Source organism: Nycticebus coucang, chromosome 2, assembly GCF_027406575.1.
Source record: "Nycticebus coucang isolate mNycCou1 chromosome 2, mNycCou1.pri, whole genome shotgun sequence".
NCBI classification, from domain to species: Eukaryota; Metazoa; Chordata; class Mammalia; order Primates; family Lorisidae; genus Nycticebus; species Nycticebus coucang.
The window spans coordinates 60,832,787-60,854,096 of NC_069781.1; the positions used below are offsets into that span (position 1 = coordinate 60,832,787).

At 41.2% G+C, this 21,310-nt stretch overlaps 1 protein-coding gene across 2 annotated transcripts in view; it reads right to left on the minus strand.

The window, feature by feature from the left end:
- Positions 1-5,640: 5,640 nt before the first annotated feature.
- The window catches only part of SH3GL2 (SH3 domain containing GRB2 like 2, endophilin A1), a 224,436-nt gene continuing 208,766 nt past the window's right edge, over positions 5,641-21,310 (minus strand). For both annotated transcript variants that reach the window (XM_053572070.1, XM_053572071.1), the window contains exons 4-9: positions 17,366-17,509; positions 16,340-16,473; positions 14,135-14,293; positions 11,298-11,401; positions 9,205-9,335; positions 5,641-7,180 (exon numbers count right to left, since the gene is read on the minus strand). In XM_053572070.1, the coding sequence (XP_053428045.1) occupies positions 6,981-7,180; positions 9,205-9,335; positions 11,298-11,401; positions 14,135-14,293; positions 16,340-16,473; positions 17,366-17,509 (872 nt within the window). In that variant the 3' untranslated portion in view covers positions 5,641-6,980. The remainder of the gene's footprint in view (positions 7,181-9,204; positions 9,336-11,297; positions 11,402-14,134; positions 14,294-16,339; positions 16,474-17,365; positions 17,510-21,310) is intronic.

A 21,310-nucleotide genomic window follows, 5' to 3' on the forward strand; every position in this document is an offset into this window, starting at 1 on the left:
TCAGATTTTTAACTGTTTAAAATACTGTGTACATATTGTATATATGTGTGTGTGTGTATATATATATATATGTGTGTGTATATATATATTGTGGCCAGCAGAGGGCAATCCAGGTACCATGAAACTAGAAAAAATAAAAACAAAAACAAACAAAAAACCCATAAAAGACAACATGCAATAGATGATAGATGGCACCAAAATTTGGTGATTGGGCCTGGTCAATCAGCCAGGGTAAGTCCCCCAAACTCATAAACTACATTCCTCTTCCCATCCCTATTCCTTATATAATAAATCAGATCTTCTGATATTCCAGAAAAGAGTCAAGAGCACAGGCTGTTACGTCTTATGTCAGGGATTGACCTGTGCATTCTGCAAGGCTGTTAACTGTCTCTTCACAGGAAGCATGACAAGGTGTGAGTGAGCTGGCTCATCCTTTTCCTGTGCTGGTTGCCAACCCATGTGTACTAACTGATCCTCTTCTGTGGCAGTGACAAATCAAAGAATTCCCAACCCTGAACCCAGGTTCCCAGAGTGTGTCCTTGAGAACAGCTTGCATGTGGACTATGGGGTGGGCAGGATGCTTGCTAAACATACAGATCCCGGCCCCATTCTATAGACAAGAGCATCACAATCTCTGGTGTCAGGACCCAGGAATCGGCACTTCCACACACACCCCTCGGAATTCTGATATCAATTCTGGTAAGAGCTCTCACAGAAGCCTCATGTGAGGAGCATGGGTGTAACTGTAGACACTTCTCTCACTGATGCCCTCACAAGACATGGAGCGAGGAGCAAAGCATGAAGAACGACCAGGACGCAGGTGGGAATTCCAAGTCAGCACATCAGCGTGGGTTTCATGCTATAAGCAAAGTGGGGAGAAAAACACCAGGATGTCCTGGATTTTCAAGATCATGCTGAGAGCAAGAAGAAACACATGTATCAAATATTATTGGACCCATCAGTGAGCATCTTCAAGCAAAAATAGTAAATAAGAAAAAGTTGGTGAGCAGTTGGCTGCTCACTTAAAACAAATAAATATATATAGACTTATATAGTCTATATAGTGCTTGCTTCCTAAACTTGCCTGAATCTGAGAATCGTTTGGGAAGTTTGTGTAAAATACTGATGCAGCCTCCCCAGGTCACATCTAAGTAGCCACCCGAGCACATGTGAAGTGGGATTTCTCTAGTCCGTAAAACTGTCTGGATTTCCCCAAGCCATCTCCACAGGAAGTTCTATTCAGAGAGCACAAAGAACAGTTTATTTGAGGAAATTAACTGAATAATGTGTCTATGCTCTCTCATCACTCTCAAACACCCAGAGTAGAGCCTAAACATCAGAAACAGTTGTCTCTTTCTAAGAAATTTGCTAGAGCCGCAATAATTCAATTATAGTCCAGAGACCAGCAACATTATGGAACTTGTTAGAAATGCACATTTTTGGGCCTCACTCCAGACATACTATGATGTGAGGTGGTGCCCAGGACTCTGTTTTAACAACACCCAGGTGATTCTGATGCACGTCAGAATTTTAGATGCCCTTTTTTCTAAAGCTTTCTGATGGTAAATACAGCTTCCTAGGCCTCTGTATGGGTAATTCTGATTGAACTGCTAGAACAGCGGTTCTCAACCTGTGGGCTGTGACCCCTTTTTAACAATGAAAATACATTGCGGCATTAGGAAGATTGAGAACCACTATGCTAGAAAAAGAACCTGAGAAGTCCATGTGTACAATGATCCCCAGGTGACTCAGACCACGTTAAGTTTAGGAGACTCGAGGTCCCTGCCTCCTTTCTTATCTCCATGAATCCTGATGGAGGCAGATGTTCTGATAAGAGATGCACATAAAAATCACTGGTGGAGCTTTTTAAAAATGGATTCTCTGGCCTTTCCCCAAATTCTTGTGAATCACTGTCTTTGCCTTCCTTTTGAGAAAATGGTATCGAGATGTTTTTCTCCACCCTTTTGCTTCTAAAGCCGACAACCTGCTCCACTCCTGTCAAGAATTACAGTTGCCCCCTGCCCCAGGTGGAAGGCTGCCATCACTTAGACATACACAATAGCTGAGTGACAGTCAGCTGCCTGACCTTTAAGTGCTTAACATCCAATGAGCCCTTAAAAAATAGCTTTGTTTTTTTATTTGACAGCTCCTTTAACCTGGACACCTGTAACAGTCCCCAATAGCTTGGCCTAGAAATTGCTGGCACAGCCTTGCAGCAGCTCAAGTCCTCTCCACCAGCCACCAGTTCTAATGGAGGCCTTGGCTGCCTCCTCATTCGTTCAGCATGAAGTCCCTCCTACACCCCCTCACCATCATCGTGGGAGAAAAGACAGCCTGCAAGTTAAGCAGTCCTCCTTAATCCAGCTAGGGAAACTCAGGCTTGAAAAGTGCCCACGCATTGTTCCCGGCCATCCCAGTGGGGGTGGGGGGAAAGCCCACATAGTTCCATCTAGAATGCTAGAAGCTGTCTCAAAAATAAAGCTTTGGGATATCCCCATTTACTAAACAATGCATGCAGAAAAGCACTTTGCACTTTCCAGAATATATGTTGTACATGTACTCTATACAGTCTCAGGGAAGTCCCATTCTTGGTCATTTCACGCTTACTGTCTGCTTATTTACAACCAAAAGAATCTAAGTGAAAATAACTATCTTCCTAGAATTTTAAGACCTCTTAAATCTATTACAAAAATAATCAATTTCCCCACTGAACATATTTACCAGTTTAGTTCTGTTCAACTTAGTTCTGCTTCCATTTCCCCTTCAGACAGTTTGTTCCTGGGATTAGACTTAGAAGAACAAGTTGGGTAAGCCAACCTTGAATGATGTTCCACAACATTGCCTGTTACTTTCTACATTTAAGGTTTTGTAATAAGGCATTTACTGTATTTCAACAAAAGTAAGGAATTCAAACCATTCTGAATCTAGTAAGTGTTTTAGTAACTCTCCAAAAGACTCCTTTAAATAAAAATTAAGTTCTTCCTGGAATCTGTGATCATGACACTTTTGCTTCATTTGATATAGACCAGGGGTCCTCAAACTGCGGCCCACAGGCCACATGAGGCCGTGTGATTGTATTTGTTCCTGTTTTGTTTTTTTACTTCAAAATAAGATATGTGCAGTGTGCATAGGAATTTGTTCATAGTTGTTGTTTTTTTTTTTAAACTATAGTCCAGCCCTCCAACGGTCTGAGGGACAGTGAATTGGCCCCCTGTTTAAAAAGTTTGAGGACGCCTGATAGACTCACAATGAGATTATTGTGCTGGTGCAGGGTCTTGATGTTATTAGTTTCCCTTTGAAGTTATTGCACTAACATTAAACAAGTACCATTGATTTGAATGTATCACATTAAAGATAATGGAATAGTTTTGGTTCAAATATGACTGAATGCACATGTCTCTTTCTGGATTCACTACTCTGTACAGATCATTTATTCAGAGGTTAACAGTATGCCTAAAAAAGTTTTTCTTGGGTCTTGCTCTGTCTACAGTATGGTAGCTCAATCATAGCTCCCTGTAACCTCATACTCAAACCGGGCTCAAGAGATGCTCTTATCTCAGTCTCCCACCACATAGATGGGATTACAGGTGTTTGCCACCCCACCATGCTCTTTTTTAAAAGTTTTTGAAGAGAGATAGCACTTTGCTCTTGCTCATGCTGGCCCCCAAACTCCTGACCTCAAAGAATCCTCCCACCTCGTCCTCTCAAAGAGCTAGATCACAGGCCAATAGTACACTGTTAATTACTATAACTTTATAATGTTCTATATCTAGAAAGAGTAAGTCCCCCAACTTTTTTGTTCTTCAAGAAAAAATAACCTTTGGCTTTCCATATAAATTTTACAATAGGCTTGAAAATTGAACTTGTGCCTTTTTTTTTTTTTTTTTTTTTGATACAGAACCTCAAGCTGTGGCATCACAGCTCACAGCAACCTCCAACTCCTGGGCTTAAGCGATTCTCTTGCCTCAGCCTCCTAAGTAGCTGGGACTACAGGCACCCACCACAATGCCTAGCTATTTTTTGGTTGTACTTGTCATTGTTGTTTGGCAGGCCCAGGCTGGATTCGAACCCGCGAGCTCTGGTGTTATGTGTCTGGCACCTTAGCCGCTTGAGGTACAGGCGCTAAGCCTACTTGTGAATTTTAAAAATAACACAGAAACAAACTTCCTAAGATTTTAGCTTAAACTGCACTGAAATTAACAAGCTAAAATAATTTGGGGGAAAATAATGTTATAAAACTGAGTTTTCCAATCCACAAACATAGAACATCTATTCCTTACTGAGGTCCTTATTTTTTTATCAAACATATTTTATAATTTGCCATGTAGAGATATTGTACAATTTTGCTAGATTTATATCCATAAATTTGATTTTTTGATACCTTTGTAAATAATTTTTTTAAATATTGCATTTTCCTAGTTGTTATTGATATACAGAAATAAAAGATTTTTTGTAATTCATCTTATATCTAGTAATCTTACTAAATTCATTTATTTATTCTAATAGTATTTTTTTTTTTGAAACAGTCTCACTTTGTCACCCTCAGTCACAACTCACAGCAACCTCCAACTCTTGGGCTTAAGGGATTCTCTTGCCTCAGTCTCCCAAGTAGCTGGGACTATAGGCACCTGCTACAATGCCTGGCTTTTATATATTTATTTATTTATTTTTGAGACAGAGTCTCAAGCTGTTGCCCTGGGTAGAGTGCTGTGGAGTCACAGCTCATAGCAACCTCCAACTCTTGGGCTCACACAATTCTCTTACCTCAGTTTTTCTATTTTTAGTAGAGATGGGGCCTTGCTTTTGCTCAGGCTGGTCTCAAACACGTGAGCTCAAGCAATGCCTGCCTCGGCCTCCCAGAGTGCTGGGATTACAGGAGCGAGCCACCATGCCTGGCCATATTCTAATAGTTTATCTTTGGATTCTTCTTGATTTTCTACAGTATCAATTATAATTTCTTCTTAAAACTGGTTTAAAGAATTGATGTGTAACACTAGAGCTTGTGCAGTTCACAAAATATTAGACTAGTTGACATATAAAACTTATTAATTAAAATTATTCATGTTACAGTAGAAAATCTGAATTACTGGCCTTAACACAGAAGAACAGAAAGGATACCTAACACATAAATAACACATTCATTCTTTTGGAAGCTCAGGAAATACATACTCTGTGATCCCTCTATTTCCACCTCCCACCCACCACCCGCACCCACACATACACATCAAGAGAAAAGAATGTTGGCTTTCGATCAAACTATATTTCCCTGTCTATTTCTTCTTTTTCATGTATGAAAGAAAACAAAAGACTGGCTGAAATGATGTGTTTTATTCACTTCTACTAATGTTACATTCTGTGATGATAATATCATCCTTGATATCTCTTTTAACTTCTAGAAGACATCCTTTCCCCACTTTCTTATCTTCTCTCTCAAATTCTCTTCCTTCCCGGGGTTACTGAGTAGTTATCATCGTGCAGGCTGGCTCACTGCTGTTTGAACTTTTCCTATATCTGGAGAGAGATGAGGTTGGACCAGGTCTGGTTGGTTGCATCAAAAGGCAATGGACTTGGAAATGGACACTAATCCACCCACTGTCAGACCCAAAGAACTGACACAAAATGAAGGAGCAGAGCCTTTGGTTCTGTCTTTAGCAATATTTATTGGAAACAGCGATGCCCCCCATGGTAAGTTTATACAACAAGCAGTAAGGTTTGCCTTCCACTCCACATGATCCACTACTGCAGGTGGCACATCGGAAGCAGCACGTCACACCTCTGAAAGGGTCTGTACAGCTAGATAAATAGAACTCTGGAGACCTCACAGGACTTTCATGGCTCATACAAAAAAATAAAACACTGATAAGCAAACACACAGCACTGTACACACAGAACGAAGATAAAGGGGAAGGGAGAGGAGAAGAGCAACGACTGAATTGGGAAGGAGTTTTTCATATGCAGCCACGTATCTTCAACTGCTAAGCACAAAAGTCTTTATTTGGTCCTCATTGAGGGCAGAATATGCACAAATGATGTTCAAAGAACACAGGGAAAAGCAGAAGGAAAATATTTTTACTGTTTCTTGGTCTATGAACTAGTGGGAAAATGGTTACTAGTGTTTTTTTCCTTGTGTCTCTGCCAAAAGGATTCATGACACATGTAATTCATAAATAAATAAAACTGAAGTGAAGACAGTCCCCCTTCCTTGTATCTTTCAGAGCCTAAATGCAGACATAGTTTTTGTACAGTAATAAATTTAAGCTTAGACACCAGATTTCTTCCCAATTCCTCATCATGGAGAATGTCCTCTTTTGAGCCCCTCCCATAAAGTGCTGATTGCTGTATCACTTCAAAACCAATAGGAATTGCCCTTCTGGCATTAACAGCAAGGATGGAAGAAAACTGGCTGGGCCTCAGAAAGAGACATGAGCGTGGGTAACAAAGATGACTGTTGAGAATGCTTTGAACCCACAACAAACACTTTTCTGCTGATAGCATCAAGAGATGAATTCATTCAGACCAGAAGAAAATTTGCTGGTGAGGGAGGCTTTCTTTGACGATTCTGTGACTCACATATTCAGGAAGGGATAGTGGGAAAGCAAGAACTTTCTCCTCTCTGCATGGAGACCTTGAGACGGCCCCTGGGTGATAGACACTATCTTCGGTAGGATGGTTTTTCTGAGATGTGGCTCACGGTCATATTCTAAGAAGCCACAGCCTCCTGAGAACTGTGCAAACAGCAGTTCTGTGACTACTGGCTGGTCTCAGATGGTGTTTAGAAAGCACATGCCATGCCCACCAGGCTGGGAAGACACATCCATCACCTTGTAGGTACATACGAGTCAACCAAAGACACTTGGTGGGGCTTGATGACGTGGACCACTGCAGCCTGCACTTGGGATGTGTTGTAAGCAGCGTTACCAAAGCAGTGGTTAACCGTAACTATCTGGGCCAAGAGGAGGTGAGCCAGCCAGCCTAACACCCTAATGGGGCAGGGCAACCAGAATTTCCACATAATTGATGGGAAAGAAGCCTGACTGGCCACGAAGCATCCCCTCATACCAGTTCTCATCAATTTGGTTAGTGAGGGTGATGATATCACCCTCTTTAAAACCCAACTCCCCTTCATTTTCAGGTTCAAAGTCGTACAGGGCTCGGCAGCAGGGCTGATCCAGTGGGGCACCTGGGAGTAAGAGTAGAAGAGAACACAAAGCACAGGTGTGTTTAGCTCACAGTGTCACCATCTGCGGCACCCCCTGCTCTCCCCCCTCACGCCTCTTCCTGTCGCAGCTGCCTCTTGTTAAGAGGCCCCAGCATGCACGACAGGGGTGCCTCAACCACTACCAATCTTCAGGAGCTTTCTTGGCTCTTTGGAAGTTGTTGCATATTCTTGTTTCTGTTTCCAGTGTGAAAAATGGTCACATGTATTCTTGTGACATGTGCAACAGAGTCCATTAAGGCTTGCTTTCCTGAGAATGCCCAGATATGGGAGACCCAATGACTTAGAAGTTGATAATGATTTAGGTTATTAACACAGCATGGCCAGAGTTCTTTCATGTTGGCCTTTAAAATCTCTGTACATCTGGAATAACACAATTCATTATAGGTATAACGCTGAATAATATTATAGTTAGGTTTTCATTCTTTGCTAGTGAATGATGCCCCATGATCATATCAATGTACACAGCTATGATTTAATAAAAAATAAATAAATAAAACAATAAGGATAGCCTGTAGAAAACTGCTATAATGTGATGTAAACAACATACTACAAAACACACCGGGATCAAATTCTTACTCTCTATATCCGTGAACAAGGTACTTCACTCTCAGTTTTTTTTTTTTTTTATCTTAAATTAGAAGTAATAGAAGAACTTACTCTGCATTCCTACTTTGTGGCTATTAAATAAGGTTACGTAAAAAATTATATAATTTATACTTGGTAAGTCACATATATATATGAGTAGTGCATAGGAACTATAGCATATAAAAATTAAAGTACTCTAGCTTGAGTAAAATAATGATTAAATGGGATCATACCTTAAAGGGAAACCCTTTAAATAACCAAATGTATTAACATAACATGCATACAAATGTATACAGACTCGGACAAATATCCATAGCTTTTAGGCAGCTTAGAGGGGAAACAATGTATTTACTTTTTGATTTATACAGCAGCAAATTACTGAGTCTCCACATGGGAAGTGAAATTTATGGTTGGTTTCTGAGCAGGGAGAAGCAGTTATATATATTTATATGACTAGTCCCGTAGCCAGGTAACCTCAAGACAGCCACTGACTGCAGTTTGAGCCACAACCCAGGCTGAGAACACAAAGGTCAGAGAGCGCCACCTGCTGGTGCAGACCTCAACTTTTTTCCTTCATGGTCTCCTAAGAGTATTTTATACAAAGTTTTCTACCCTAGAACATCAATCGCTGGAGATACAAAAGGTAAAGAAAAGAACACTGCACATCTTTAAAATCCATATCCAGGATACAACAACTTCCACTTCTTTGACCACCCAAATGTTAAGGGTGAAAATGTCTCAGGCTCAGGCTGCAGTCTAATCTGCATGCAGGGGATAAAGAGTGATCGTGACCACAGAAAAACTGCATTACTGGGTATGCATCAATATTCCTGAGAGAAAATAAAGTGTAGCTTTCATTTAATTTCATTTCATTTCAACGTCAGTACCATAGCACGATGAACTGGTCAGGGATGGGGGGTTGAAAAGGACACCTAGTGTGTGCTGAAATTCAAAATGTATTCTTCTGAAAAATATTCAACCACATACTCCCAGGGGCGTTCATTCTCATGCATGCCAGGTTCACAGAAGAGAAAAGCCAGGAAGAAAGATGACACTCCCAGCCCTGAACTGAAAAGTAAAGGTGCCACCCTTTACGGCCACAAAGGAGAGTTAAAACCAACTGTGTCAGCTGGGAAATTAGTGTGTGCTGATGAGTGAAAGTGAGAAAAGGGTGGACAAAGAAAGTTTTAGGCAAAGGAAGGAAAGGGAGGGGAAAAGGTAAATGAGAAAAGAAAAAGGATTCCTTTAACGGAGTTTCTACCTGACAAGCTATCCCATAAGAAGAGGATTACTGCGTGTTTCCTATGTAGCCAGAATTTTTGCTTATAGAAGAGCTAGAGAAATGTTAACAGGTGAATCCAAGGCCCTTGTTTGGGAGGTTGCAGGTCTGAGCTCCTTACCTGAAGGTTTGGGAGTGCCTGTGTGGGAGAGACCCCCGTTGGGCTGAGTACTGTCTGCAGCTGGGAACTCTAGGCTCATCCGTGGTTTAGGCTGATATTCCCTTCTAGGCTGAGATGAAGCTTGTCTTATTCTATATTGAAAAGAAAAAGGGGCAAAAAGATTATGTATCCAATTAGAAGTGAAAAGAAAATCAGTTCAGATTCAGGAAATGCTTGGGTCACCCACCAATCTACCATGATAAAGAGCAGAACATCAGAACATCAGAACAGGACCCTTAGTTTTCTTACACGTGCATGTCTGTGCTTTTGCAGATGTCCCCCCTACAGCCATGTCCCCGCTGTCCTTGTTCTTTCTCTCAATCCCTCCCTTCCTCCCACATTTTTTTCAGAGCCCTTTATGCAAATATGCACTCTGCTAGGTGCCAGGAACACAAAGATGAATTAAGACGTTCTTGCCCTCAAGGAGCTTATGGTCTGTAGGGGTGACAGAATACAATGATTACCATACTTTATAGTAAGAGCTCTTATACCGCGATCTATAAAGTGCCATAGAAATACAGGTGGGACTGAAGGTGAGGGAGGAGTCCATCTCTCCTTGGAGAAGTTGAGGAAGGTTTAAGGAAAGAGGTAAAAGTAGTTGTCATTTCCAAATGAACATGTGCAAGAAAACAATCACACACAGAACATGAGAAGGTTTGGAAGGAGGGAAGGAGGAAATACTGTGTACTCTGGACGTAGTGAGCAATTTGAGACTGGGGAGTAGGGAACAAGGGAAGACAGGAGGAAAAGTGGGAAGATAAGGTCAATCCACACTCTACACATCCCTAACTGTGCTCCACAGTTTCAGGTATTCCATGTGCAAAACGTACAACAGATTTGGAAGAGCAGGGAGGGATTAGGATAAGGTGATTGTAGAATGATACTGACTTAAAAAAATTGTATTACCTGTTTTCTTTAAGTGAATTGACGGGTTTGACAAGGAAACACTCTTGTCCCACCTGCTGTAAAAAATGTTTCTTTGCCTATTGGTATAAGATGGAGTCGAATGCCTGGCTCTAATACAAAAATAAAAGTATATTTGTCTAAAGATGCCTCATTATCTGATTTCTGACACTGACTTTGAACATATTTCAGAGGGAGAAAAAAAAGCGAAAGTGGCCCCTTTCTGCTCAACATACTATTTTCAGAGTGTTTTGAAGTTAGTAGTTTAAAATTCTTCATTTCCACAAGAGAAGACCTCAATCACAGTGCTAATCAAAGAAGATACTAAGAAGAGACCAGCCAGAGGGGAACAACGGAAATAGGTGGCATTTCCAGTAATGTGACATCATGAGTAGAGTTTTCATTATGAATGCTGACATTTGATTCACTGGCCGTGATTTGAGAATAAAGGCTGCTGGGGGGTGCGGGGGGGAAGATCTTTTGAGGTATGTATGATTATCTGAATCACTCTGCTTAATCTACATAAACAAATAACTAATTATAATGCAGGGCCAAGAGCTGTGCCCCACAGCTCCAGGGAGCTCCATTCACACAGGAAACTAGTACAGACCCCCACAGTGTGGTGCGTCTAAGAGGCAGAGAGGCCAGGAAAGCAGCACTGAGGGAGGAGACCCTTACCACCATGCAGAGAAACACGGGTGTGAACGGAAACAGGCTGTCCAACCCCAGGCACACACACCACTGAGTGACCCTGGGCTAGTTACTTTACCCCTCTGAGCCTGTTTGCTCATCTGCTAGCTGAAGCTAAAAATACTTGATATACAGGGCTGTTGTGAGATTGAGGATGACTGTGTGTTCAGCATCCACACAGACTATCTGCTCAACAAATTGCATCAAGTTATTGTCAGATGCATCCTGGTGTCCCATCTGTGGCAGCCAAAATATAATCTACACATCAACCTTTTGTAAACAGTAGATGCGATTCAACAGAGCGATGTAAAACAAAATAAAATCAAAGCAAACAATCCACAAGGTGATTCCTAAGTAGGATAAGCAGGAACTCTGGCAGATGTAGTCTATTATTTTCACCTCTTTCCAGATCATCTTACGGCAAGGCAATGGGAACATGAAATGCAGGGACTGTAAAGTACCTTTCCTCCAGTCTGACGGTGACCTGCTGCAGGATCTGCACTGCCTGCTTGTGGTACTCCAGCTGGGCCTGCACAAGCGCCGAGAGCTGGCTCACCTGCTCAATCTGCAGAGGGAGAGGAAATCACGCCTCAGTTACCAAGTCACCATCCGTATGCAGCTGCTGCTGCCCCACACATACAACAGAGCTGCCCCCCTTGACACATGGCCCAGGGTGTAGCCAAGCTGGTGTATGCTAAGCCAGGCTGGACAGGTAGTCCTCAGATTCCAAATTGGTTAAGGATGAGAAGGCATCCTTAGGTGTGGAAGCATGCCTGTCAGTGCCCCAAGGAAAGGCGGCACCAGCAAGAACCCTCAGGGAGATCACAGGGCTCTTATATTAATTAAACTCATGCTTAGCTACAGACCTGTATTTAGGATTTGGCTTCTTTGATTGATTTCCCATAGGAAAAAAAAAGTGCATTGACCAAAGGACTCTTTGCTCCCTTTACTGTCTGTGCTAAGTGAATGAAAGTGTGGATGTCAACTTCTCACACAAGGCACAGAAGAGGCAGCATGCTACGATGCAAAGCCCTCTGTGAGCCTCATTGCAGTGTAAGGGGCAGCCTTCAGTGACTGCTCTTCGGTTTGTGTCTCATGCTGTGATTCAGCTGAGAAGTAGCCTCCAAGTCAACAGAAGTTGTCTTCTGAGTCTAGAAGTGGGGTGTGGCCCTGAGTGCAGGGTGATTCAGATCATCCCATGTCCACAGCATTCCTCCTGAGTAGTCAGGTGGGTACAAATGCTTTACACAAACACAAACCTACACTGTCTCTGGGTCTCTGGATATGTTCAGCACATTCCCTTGCCACAGTCAGGAGAAAGTAATGTGCTAGTCGACTTAGGTGTCAACCGACTAGATTAAGGGATCCCAGGCAGACAGTAAAGCTTTGCTTCTGGGTATATCTGTGAGGGTGTTTCTGGAAGAGACTGACATTTGAATCAGTAAGGAAGATACACCCTGACCCAGTGTGGACAGATACCATCCAATAGGCTGAGATCCAGGACCGAACAAAAAAGACAGAGGAAAGGCAAATTCTTTCTCTCTCTTCCTCCCCTGGGGCTGGGACACTCGTCTTTTCCTGCCCTTGAACATCAGAGCTCTAGGCTGTGCAGCATTCAGACTCCAGGACTTGCACAGGTGGCTCCTGTGCCCCACTGGGTTCTCAGCTTGTCTGGTTCTCAGGTCTTCACATATAGACTCGGCCATGTCACTGACTCTCTGGTTCTCCAGAGAGAGGGAGATGGCATATTACAGGACTCCCTGGCCTCCATCACAATTTCCTTAATAAACGTCTTCTCATATATCTACATCTATATCCCACTGGCTTTGTTTCTCAGGAGAGGTCTAAATAATACAAGCAATAGGACATACAGGCTCTACAAAAATCTTGGCAGAAGTAGTTGATCACCTACTGATGCACAGGAACAGGAAGGATGGTTTGACGGGTCTTACTACATGAGTGGCCAGAAGGAGGCACTGTCCTCATGCTTCCAAGGTAAAAGAAAGCAGCAAAACGTCTAAAGCCATGAGTAAGAGTTTAGTATTCTGGAAACATGAAAGCAGCTTTCAAACTATCTCACATCTGTACCCAACATGGGTACCTGTGCTACAATCATCAATGTCAACAGAAATTACTTTTCAATGAAAATGTCAACTTGACTTCACAATGCGTAACATCTTAATCTATGCTGGGTACTCAATCCTGAATGTATTTTAATAGATATTCTTTTTTTTTTTTTTTTAATTTTTTTTTATTGTTGCAGTTTGGCCAGGGTTGGGTTTGAACTCACCACCCTCAGTATATGGGACCAGCACCCTACTCACTGAGCCACAGGCACTACCCAGATATTCTTTTTTTTTTTTTTAATTTTAATTTTTACATATACATGTGCTAATTAGGTTTCTACTTTTTTGCCTTCACAAAATTAAAAAGACTTAAAATTTAATAACAATAACAATGTTTAAGATAAGGATTAGAAACAAAAATCTTGTAAAGAGCAAATGAACATAAAATCATTCAGAAAAGGAATCAGACAATTGCTTCATCAAAATATTAAGCAATAATAATAGAAATTCTTTTATAATCTGAAATCAATCTGCCCCTTATTTCAACAGAGTATTTTTTAAGCTATTGCATTTATACACAGAAATGTGTATAATATTCTTTATCTTCCTGCTATTGGTAAGAGAGTCTATCCCAAATCTGAGATAGTTCAATTTAGGATTTTTCATCTTTACAATGGTGCAAAAGTGATCCGCATTCAGCAGAAATCATACTTTGAGTAACCATATAACCATTTTGTTTCTTACTCTCAGTATTCAATAAATAAGATGTTCAACACTTTATTTAAAAATGGGGTTTGTGTTAAATGATTTTGCCCAACTGTATGCTAATCCTGCTAATCTAAGTGTTCAGATCATGTTTAGAGGAGGCAAGGCTAAGCTGTGATGTCCAGTAGGTTAGCTGTACAAATGTATTTTTGACTTAACACTATTTCGAATCTACAATGGATTTACCATGCCATAACCCTAGAGTCAGTAGAGGAGCATGTTTGCTTTTAAGATTCATTAGTAGATAAAAATCTGGTTAAATCAAACTATGGGAATAGGGAAAAAGCTAACATTTTTCAACCTACTTTATCACTTAAAATTATTTAAAAGAAACAACTACCTTCTGAAGCTTATACTTGTCATACAGTATAATCAAATATCAATGCTTTTAATGATATACCTTCTAATATATTAATTTTGTACTTCAATGATAACATTAAATTAAAAACCACAGGAGACTCACTTACATCCATCTCTAAGAGATTGAACATGCTTGACTCAGCAATTTCTTTAGATTCATCAAATTTCTCTAGAGCTTGACGGAGTTCTTCGTCTGGAATCTTGCCTTGCCGTTTCTTCTTATAATCAAAATCCAGGCGTCGACCTTCCAACTTTTTTAGATGATGCTGCAAAAGTCAAGGGCAGGAATATGTTTGAAGGACTATGGAAAAGGCCAATTTGTAGCTTACTTCTCTATCACATCTATTAGCTTACAGAATAAGACTATTTTTTAAAATACAATGTCACCAGAGAAATACAGAAACGTGTATCAGTAGGGTAAACACTTCCAAAGGCAACTGTGGGGAACTCTCTTTAAAAATAATAAAGAAAAACGTGGGAAATACCAGTGCCCTTTATTTTCTGCCCTTGCCAAGACAAAGTCAAACTGGACTCTGCCCTTTCCATCCCATGAAAAAAGCGTGGGAGGCATGAATACACTCCACAGGCATTGAAAGGACACACTCCTAGTGCCCCCACCAGTCCTCATCTTCAAGAGAAAAGGCATCTTATGGGAAGGCAGATGCAAAGCACTTTCCTTGAGATCAACTAAGGAAAAATGGTATTCTTGCTTTTTGAATCATCTAGTCTGTTAGAATCCCCTAAGATGCTTATTAAAAGTACGGATTCCTGATTACCTAAATCAGAAGGTGCAGGGCTAGGCCTTGGACTCTATATCTTAACACTTGTCCCAGTTGACTGACGCAGCTTTTGGGGAACCACTCATTTTAGGTTAAGCCTCCTACTTGACATATGATAAAACCAAGCACAGAGAACCCCTGGGAAGCGAGCTCAGACGGGATCTCACCTAATGCTCCACACAGAGGAGCAATCAGTCCCTCCAGCTTCTGCCCAACATCTCTAGTGACCAGGTAGGAAAGTAGCTTTCCAAAGCTCAAAAGTACTTTTTTTCCCCCTGACAGACATAGTCTTCCACTACTAATGGGTGGCAGAAAACACTGAATGTTCTCTTGCTCCTGGTGTGTACGGTAGAGGAAGGAAAGGAGATGAAAATAGAGTTGGGAGTGGTGAAGAAATGGGAAGGAAATGGGTAAAAATAACAGCCAGACTTCCCCAGAAAAAAGCTTCACCAAGCACCAGGCATGTCTGCCCCTATCCCATGGCCAGGTCCAAATTAAAATAAATGTTCATTCCTTTAGAAGGATTATTCTTTTAAAACATTTAAACTTCCAGTTAGCTGAAGGGTAGAACACGGGAGTCAGTGATATTTTGGATTTAAGGTGTGTCTTCCACATACTAACTATGTGACCCTGACTGAGTGGTCCGGCTACAAGATTTAAATCAGAATAAGGAGAACTAGGAGGCCTCAGGCCAAGCCATGGCAGTCCATTTTACAGACAAAACTAAATTTCAAACAGGTTCAACAAGTATTTGTTGAATGAATGAGCAAACATTACACACAGCATTAGAGACAAAGCCAGCTGAAATTTATTTCTTAGAAACAGCTCAACTGTCCTACATGTTTTAGAAGGAGGACAGTCGATCCTGCCTTTATGAAAATATAAAGACATATGTTTACAGAATGATAGAATTATTTATTTATGCTAACAACTAATACAACTAGCATTTTAGGGGGTGAAATCAGCCCAACAAACCAGAGAATTATAAAATTGTGTATTCTCAGGGAAAGAATGTTATCGTCTTTCTAGGAGAAAAAAAGTAGTTTGTTTTGTTTTTTTTTTTCTGTCCCCCTGGATAGAGTGCCACGGCCACCATAGTTCACAGCAGCCTCAAACTTTTGGGCTCAAGTGATCCTTCCTGCCTCAGCCTCTTGAGTAGTTGGGACTACAGGCACCCACCACAATGCCTGGCTAGTTTTCAGATGGGATCTCACTCTAGCTCAGGCTGGTCTCGGACTCCTGAGTTCAAATAAGCCGCCCACCTTGGCCTCCCAGAAGGTTAAGATTACAGGCATGCTTGCGAAAACTATTCGATATGGTAACTGAATGTAGAGGAGTCAAATGCAAGACTCCCAAGTGGCAGTCATAATCTCAGGCTAAAAGACTTTACATTTCTAGTTTCTTTCAGTTTGTCTCACTGGGTTGTTTTGTGTGCCGGTGCTGACAACAACATGCACAGTCAGCTAAGAAAGGTCTTCTAAAGGAAAAGGGCATCAGCATCTGTATGGTTTCTAGAGGATGAGTTGCACATACTTGAATTTCCCTAAGATCTTTGTCATGAAGGTTCTGAAGAGGATCAATGAAGTTTTGCTTCACTTCCATGTCCAAAGAGTCTTTCACCTCTGAGAGTTCCCGCATGGCCTCCCCCACTTCACCAAGCGCTGGGCCTGGAAGGGGAGAATAAAGCTCCTTTATATTAAAGAACAAAGAAGACGTGCATTTGCAATAATAGGGCATTTCACAGAAGAAAACTCAAGGTCTACTCTGTCCTCTGGAGATTACACAGATAAGAGAGAATACATAACACCTTCCAGAGAAGTGTCTTTTCCACTTAATGACAGCTAATTCTGGGCAACTGACTCAGTGCCTCCTAAGGAGATACATAACTTTTATTGAGAATGTAAGACTGTGATTTTCCCTAAAATGCAACTTGGGAAGGTCCTTCCCCTCCCTTGTAAGAACTAGCATTCCCTAATACGGCACCAGCTAAGGCCAACACCTTTAGCAGATGCTGTCACCAGGAATGGGGAACATGGTTTAATGAGGAAGGACGGTCATTTGCTGAGACCTCACATCACAATGGGGTGAAAACAGAAGGTTGTGAGTGTGGTAGCTAAGTGTTTCAGGAGCGGCGATGAAGGAGTATACCATGTCCCACCTGCAAGCAGGAGAATTAAGTATACAAAAACGAGCAAAGACCAAAAAGAAAGCCCAGGGGCCAGGGTGCTCAATCATGCCCACCGTGACTGTCACCGCCTCAAAACTCAATTACTGCCAGACACCCTCAATAGAAAGCACCACGGTGTCTGGAGAAATCAACCAAAACTTGCAAAGATTGGGGTCTCGCAAGGGGGAAAAAAATACAAAAGTAAAACTCCTAAGACGAATCACCTTAAAAATGATTAAACAATTTTGAAAATGAATTTTTGGCCAATATAGACAAGATCTAAAGCTGAGAAAATATAGAACAGTTTGGCTGACTTCCTACAGAGTTCTCTACTGGCACTGAAATCCCCATGGACAGATGAAAGCCCTGGCAGTATGAGAAAGACTCGTTACCAAAGTTGCAGTCATCCCCCAGCTCTCTTCCAAACTTGAGCATGGCCTCTGCCAGCAGCGCCTCTGCCTGAGGGTAGCCTGGCCCCTTCTCCTGGCCGCGGATTTTTGACATGGTGTTGATCATGCTGAGCTTGGCTCTGGAAGCTGAAGGTAAAAAGAGAGAACAGGCTTTGAAAGCAGGCAATGTGAGACAGTGAAAACAGCACCAGATTGCAAGACCAGGCCTCACACCAGCCTATAAACCAGCTCAACTGCTGAATACTGAACGTCCTTCACTTTGCGGGTGGCAGTGTCTTCACCTTAAATACATATGTAAAATGTATTTCCTTAAAATCTTGTAAGGAGTGACACAGAAAAGGCACAGCTGTCTTGGGGGAAGCATGTCTAGGGGCTCACCCCATCTCTGGTGCTCTTCTGCACCCCTTCATTTTGGGGGTCCTGGAGTCACTGTGTAGAGCTGAGGGTTCCACAGAGAACATGTTAGAAACTCCCGACTATGTGATTATCTCTAGGTTTTATTCTAGTTTCATATTTCAGTTCTAAGAGTCTGTGGATTAAAGTAAGGAATCAATGGTAAATTCTTACAGTGCAGGCCTTATACCATGTTTCACTTATACTATACATGGAACAGAACTATCGTCAAAATTATTTCTCAGCTAAGATTCTGATGGTAAAGACTCACGAAGAACAAAAATACCATATTCATTAAAAAGACTGAGTCACTTCTCTAGCCCATAATTGAATCTGAAAATTGGTTTCATGCATCGAAGAGAGGATCTCAATTTCTTTTTGGCTTTTGTTTTTATAAAAGAAGATGCCTAGAAAGCAATTCCAGTTTTGGTGGAAGAAATAAATTGTTAAAGCCTATGAATTCATTGATGCTACAATACCTGGGTTCCTTTGGTTTAGACTTAGAGTTGAGATTACAGAGTAACTGGGACTATGCTCAAGATCCCACCTGCATAGACACCTTTGGTAAAGTCACACTTAAGGTGACTGGAGATGAAGAGTCCTCAGGAGGGCACTCGCACCCCCACCACCAACCCTGGGGGCATTGCAATGAGGAGAAAAATTACAGTCTCTGCTTTCACAAGGTTTATGAATGGACTGCAGGTAGCAGAGTCTATTTTTAAAGCAATTAGAGTGAAGTATATATCCTAAGTGTCATGATGGGGGTCTAGGACGGTGCCAGAAATATGGCACAGAACTACGGTGTATGTAGCAGTCAGGTTAACAGCACCATGCCAGGGCTGGTGCTGACTGGAAAAACGTAAAATTCACCTTTGGTTTACTTTGGTTTTAGTGGTTTAATGTTTGTTTAGCCAATGTCCATTTGTTTTTAATTTTTGTATTTTTAATTATGTATAGGTACATAATAGCTATACACATTTATTTTCACAGAAAAGTGTATAAACCAGGGTTACCAAAAAAAGTACATATGACTTCCAATATGTATTAAAAATCATATTATGGTGTATACTTTGAGCACTTCTTGTAATTGCATAAGTCAAACGTGACTTATATTCATCTTTTATTATCGGTAGATACTGAGTATGACAATTTTGATATAGATTTTTCCTTTCTTAAAATGTGTACATATGTTTTGGGTATATTCTGTCTGTTAAATTTCAAAAACTGAAAATGCTACCTCAATACTGATAGGGGACAATATCAGTGTTTTCTGTAGTAGGTTACATCTCAGACGCAGGAAAGACAAACTGGGCCTTCCAGGTGCTCACAGGATCTCAAGCAATCAGATAAACAGACAACAGCACCAAATATGGTAGAGACCATAAAGGCTAATATGTACAAGGTCCTTGGGAACACAGAGAAGTAAAATCAGCAGAAATCAAACAAGCAAACACCACACAATGTAAAAGAACAGAACAAGTATGAGGAAAGAAGAGAAATGGAGATCCGAGGAAAAAGAGGAAGGAAACCACACCTGCTGCTTAATCCCTTTGGATCTTATTTTGATTATTTTACTTCTAAAGACATATTCCTTTTATAAAAAAGATGGTATTGGTGTGTGCTTGTATCTCTGTTCTCTTTAACAGCTCTCTTCTGGGTAAGTAATTTTAAGCAGTCTAATATATTGTGGTGGATTTTCAAATTCATCATTTTGAATGTTGTTCAACTGTGAAGAGCTTTATCCTCTTACTAATTACTTCAGAATATCTTGACTATATTCTACCTTTTCATGAGAAGGAGGAAGAAAGCCCTATTATATTAGCTTATCTATTTCTTCAAATGATTCAAAAAACCTATTACTCCACATACTCAAAGAGACTGGTTTTTAAACTCATTTATAAACTCATTAAATTTTTAATCAAGAATCTTGGGTTAAAAAAAAACCTTCCATGTTCTTGAAAAATATCATCAGACCTCTAAATTGACCATCTTTAAATGTTAACATAATAGCTTTAAAATGATCATTTAAAGAGTTCTTTAAGAAACTGGGGGTGAACCTGGAAAATACAAATTTAAGACACTCAAATTCCCGTAGCACAGTCTCAGCCTGGATTACTTCACTAAGCTATATGTGCCCTCAGAGAACTGAATCCTTTCTCTTTTAAAGGGAACTAACTACTCTCCTTCAAACTGTCCCTAGTTTTGCTTTCTTACAAATTGTCATCTCTCTGAATATGAGCATGCCCCCCACCTCTTTACTTTCCCACCATTGCTTTACCAGTTTAAGCTTCCCCCATACTTGGGTAACTGCAGATACAGCCTCTAAAAAGTGACCTCTCCCTTGGTCATGAGATCAGGACCCTCGTATGTTGACCCGTGTATCTCCCAGTGAGGATTAGCATAAAGCGGTGCATTCGGCTGACATTAACATGTGTCTGCGGCAGGCATGAAGAAATGAATGAGTACACTCTCTTGGAAAAGAGACCCATGGCAGTGGTGTTCACAAGGAGGTTCTGCACACATGCTTTGGTGCATGTGACTGAGCTGTCTGAAGCATAACAGAGAATAGGAACAAGAAAGAACTTGTTTCTTTGAAAAATAAATGATGCGGCTTAGTGCCCATAGCACAGTGGTTCACAGCACTGGCCACTTGCACCAAGGCTGGCAGGTTCAAAACCGGCCTGGGCCTGCTAAACAATGACGACAACAGCAACAAAAAAATAGCCGAGTGGTGTGGCGGGCACCTCTAGTCCCAGCTACTTGGAAGGCGAGGCAAAAGAATCGCTTAAGTCAGTCGTTCTCAACCTTCCTAATGCCTCCTAATGCCATGACCCTTTAATACAAGTTCCTCATGTTGTGGTGACCCCCAACCATAAAATTATTTTTGTTGCTACTTCATAACTGTAATTTTGCTACTGTTATGAATCATAATGTAAATATCTGATATGTAGGATGTATTTTCATTGTTACAAAGGGGTCACAACCCACAGGGTGAGAACTATTGGCTTAAGCCAAAAAGTTTGAGATTGCTGTGAGCAGTGACGCCATGGCACTCTACCAAGGGCAACAAAGTGAGACTCTGTCTTAAAAAAGAAAAAGGAAAATAAATGATGTGGTAATTCAATAGATTTCCTTCCTCCCTCCATCCTTCCCTCCTTCCTTCCTCCCTCTCCTTCCCTCCCTCCCTTCATTTTTTGAGAGAAGAGAAACACCTGACCTGCTGAGGATGGGATTCCAGTACAGTCACTATGGAACTTTGAGACTTGCCAGCTCAAGTCTCTGTCTGTACTTGTCTCCCTGAGAACTAGGCAGGAGTCTGGAAGATTCTTCTCTTGGGAAGAAAACCAGCACTAGAGAAGAAAGCTAAAGAGAACTCAGCTTTCACAGCTGGTAACATTAGTGCAACACCCCCTAGACCAGTCTTCAACCCCCAGAATGAAGCCGCCAATTACTAAGCCCTATTCACCCTCACACAGTTCTACTGTGCTCCATCTGTATGGAAGGAAACTGCCATGTCACCGATTTTGAAAAAAA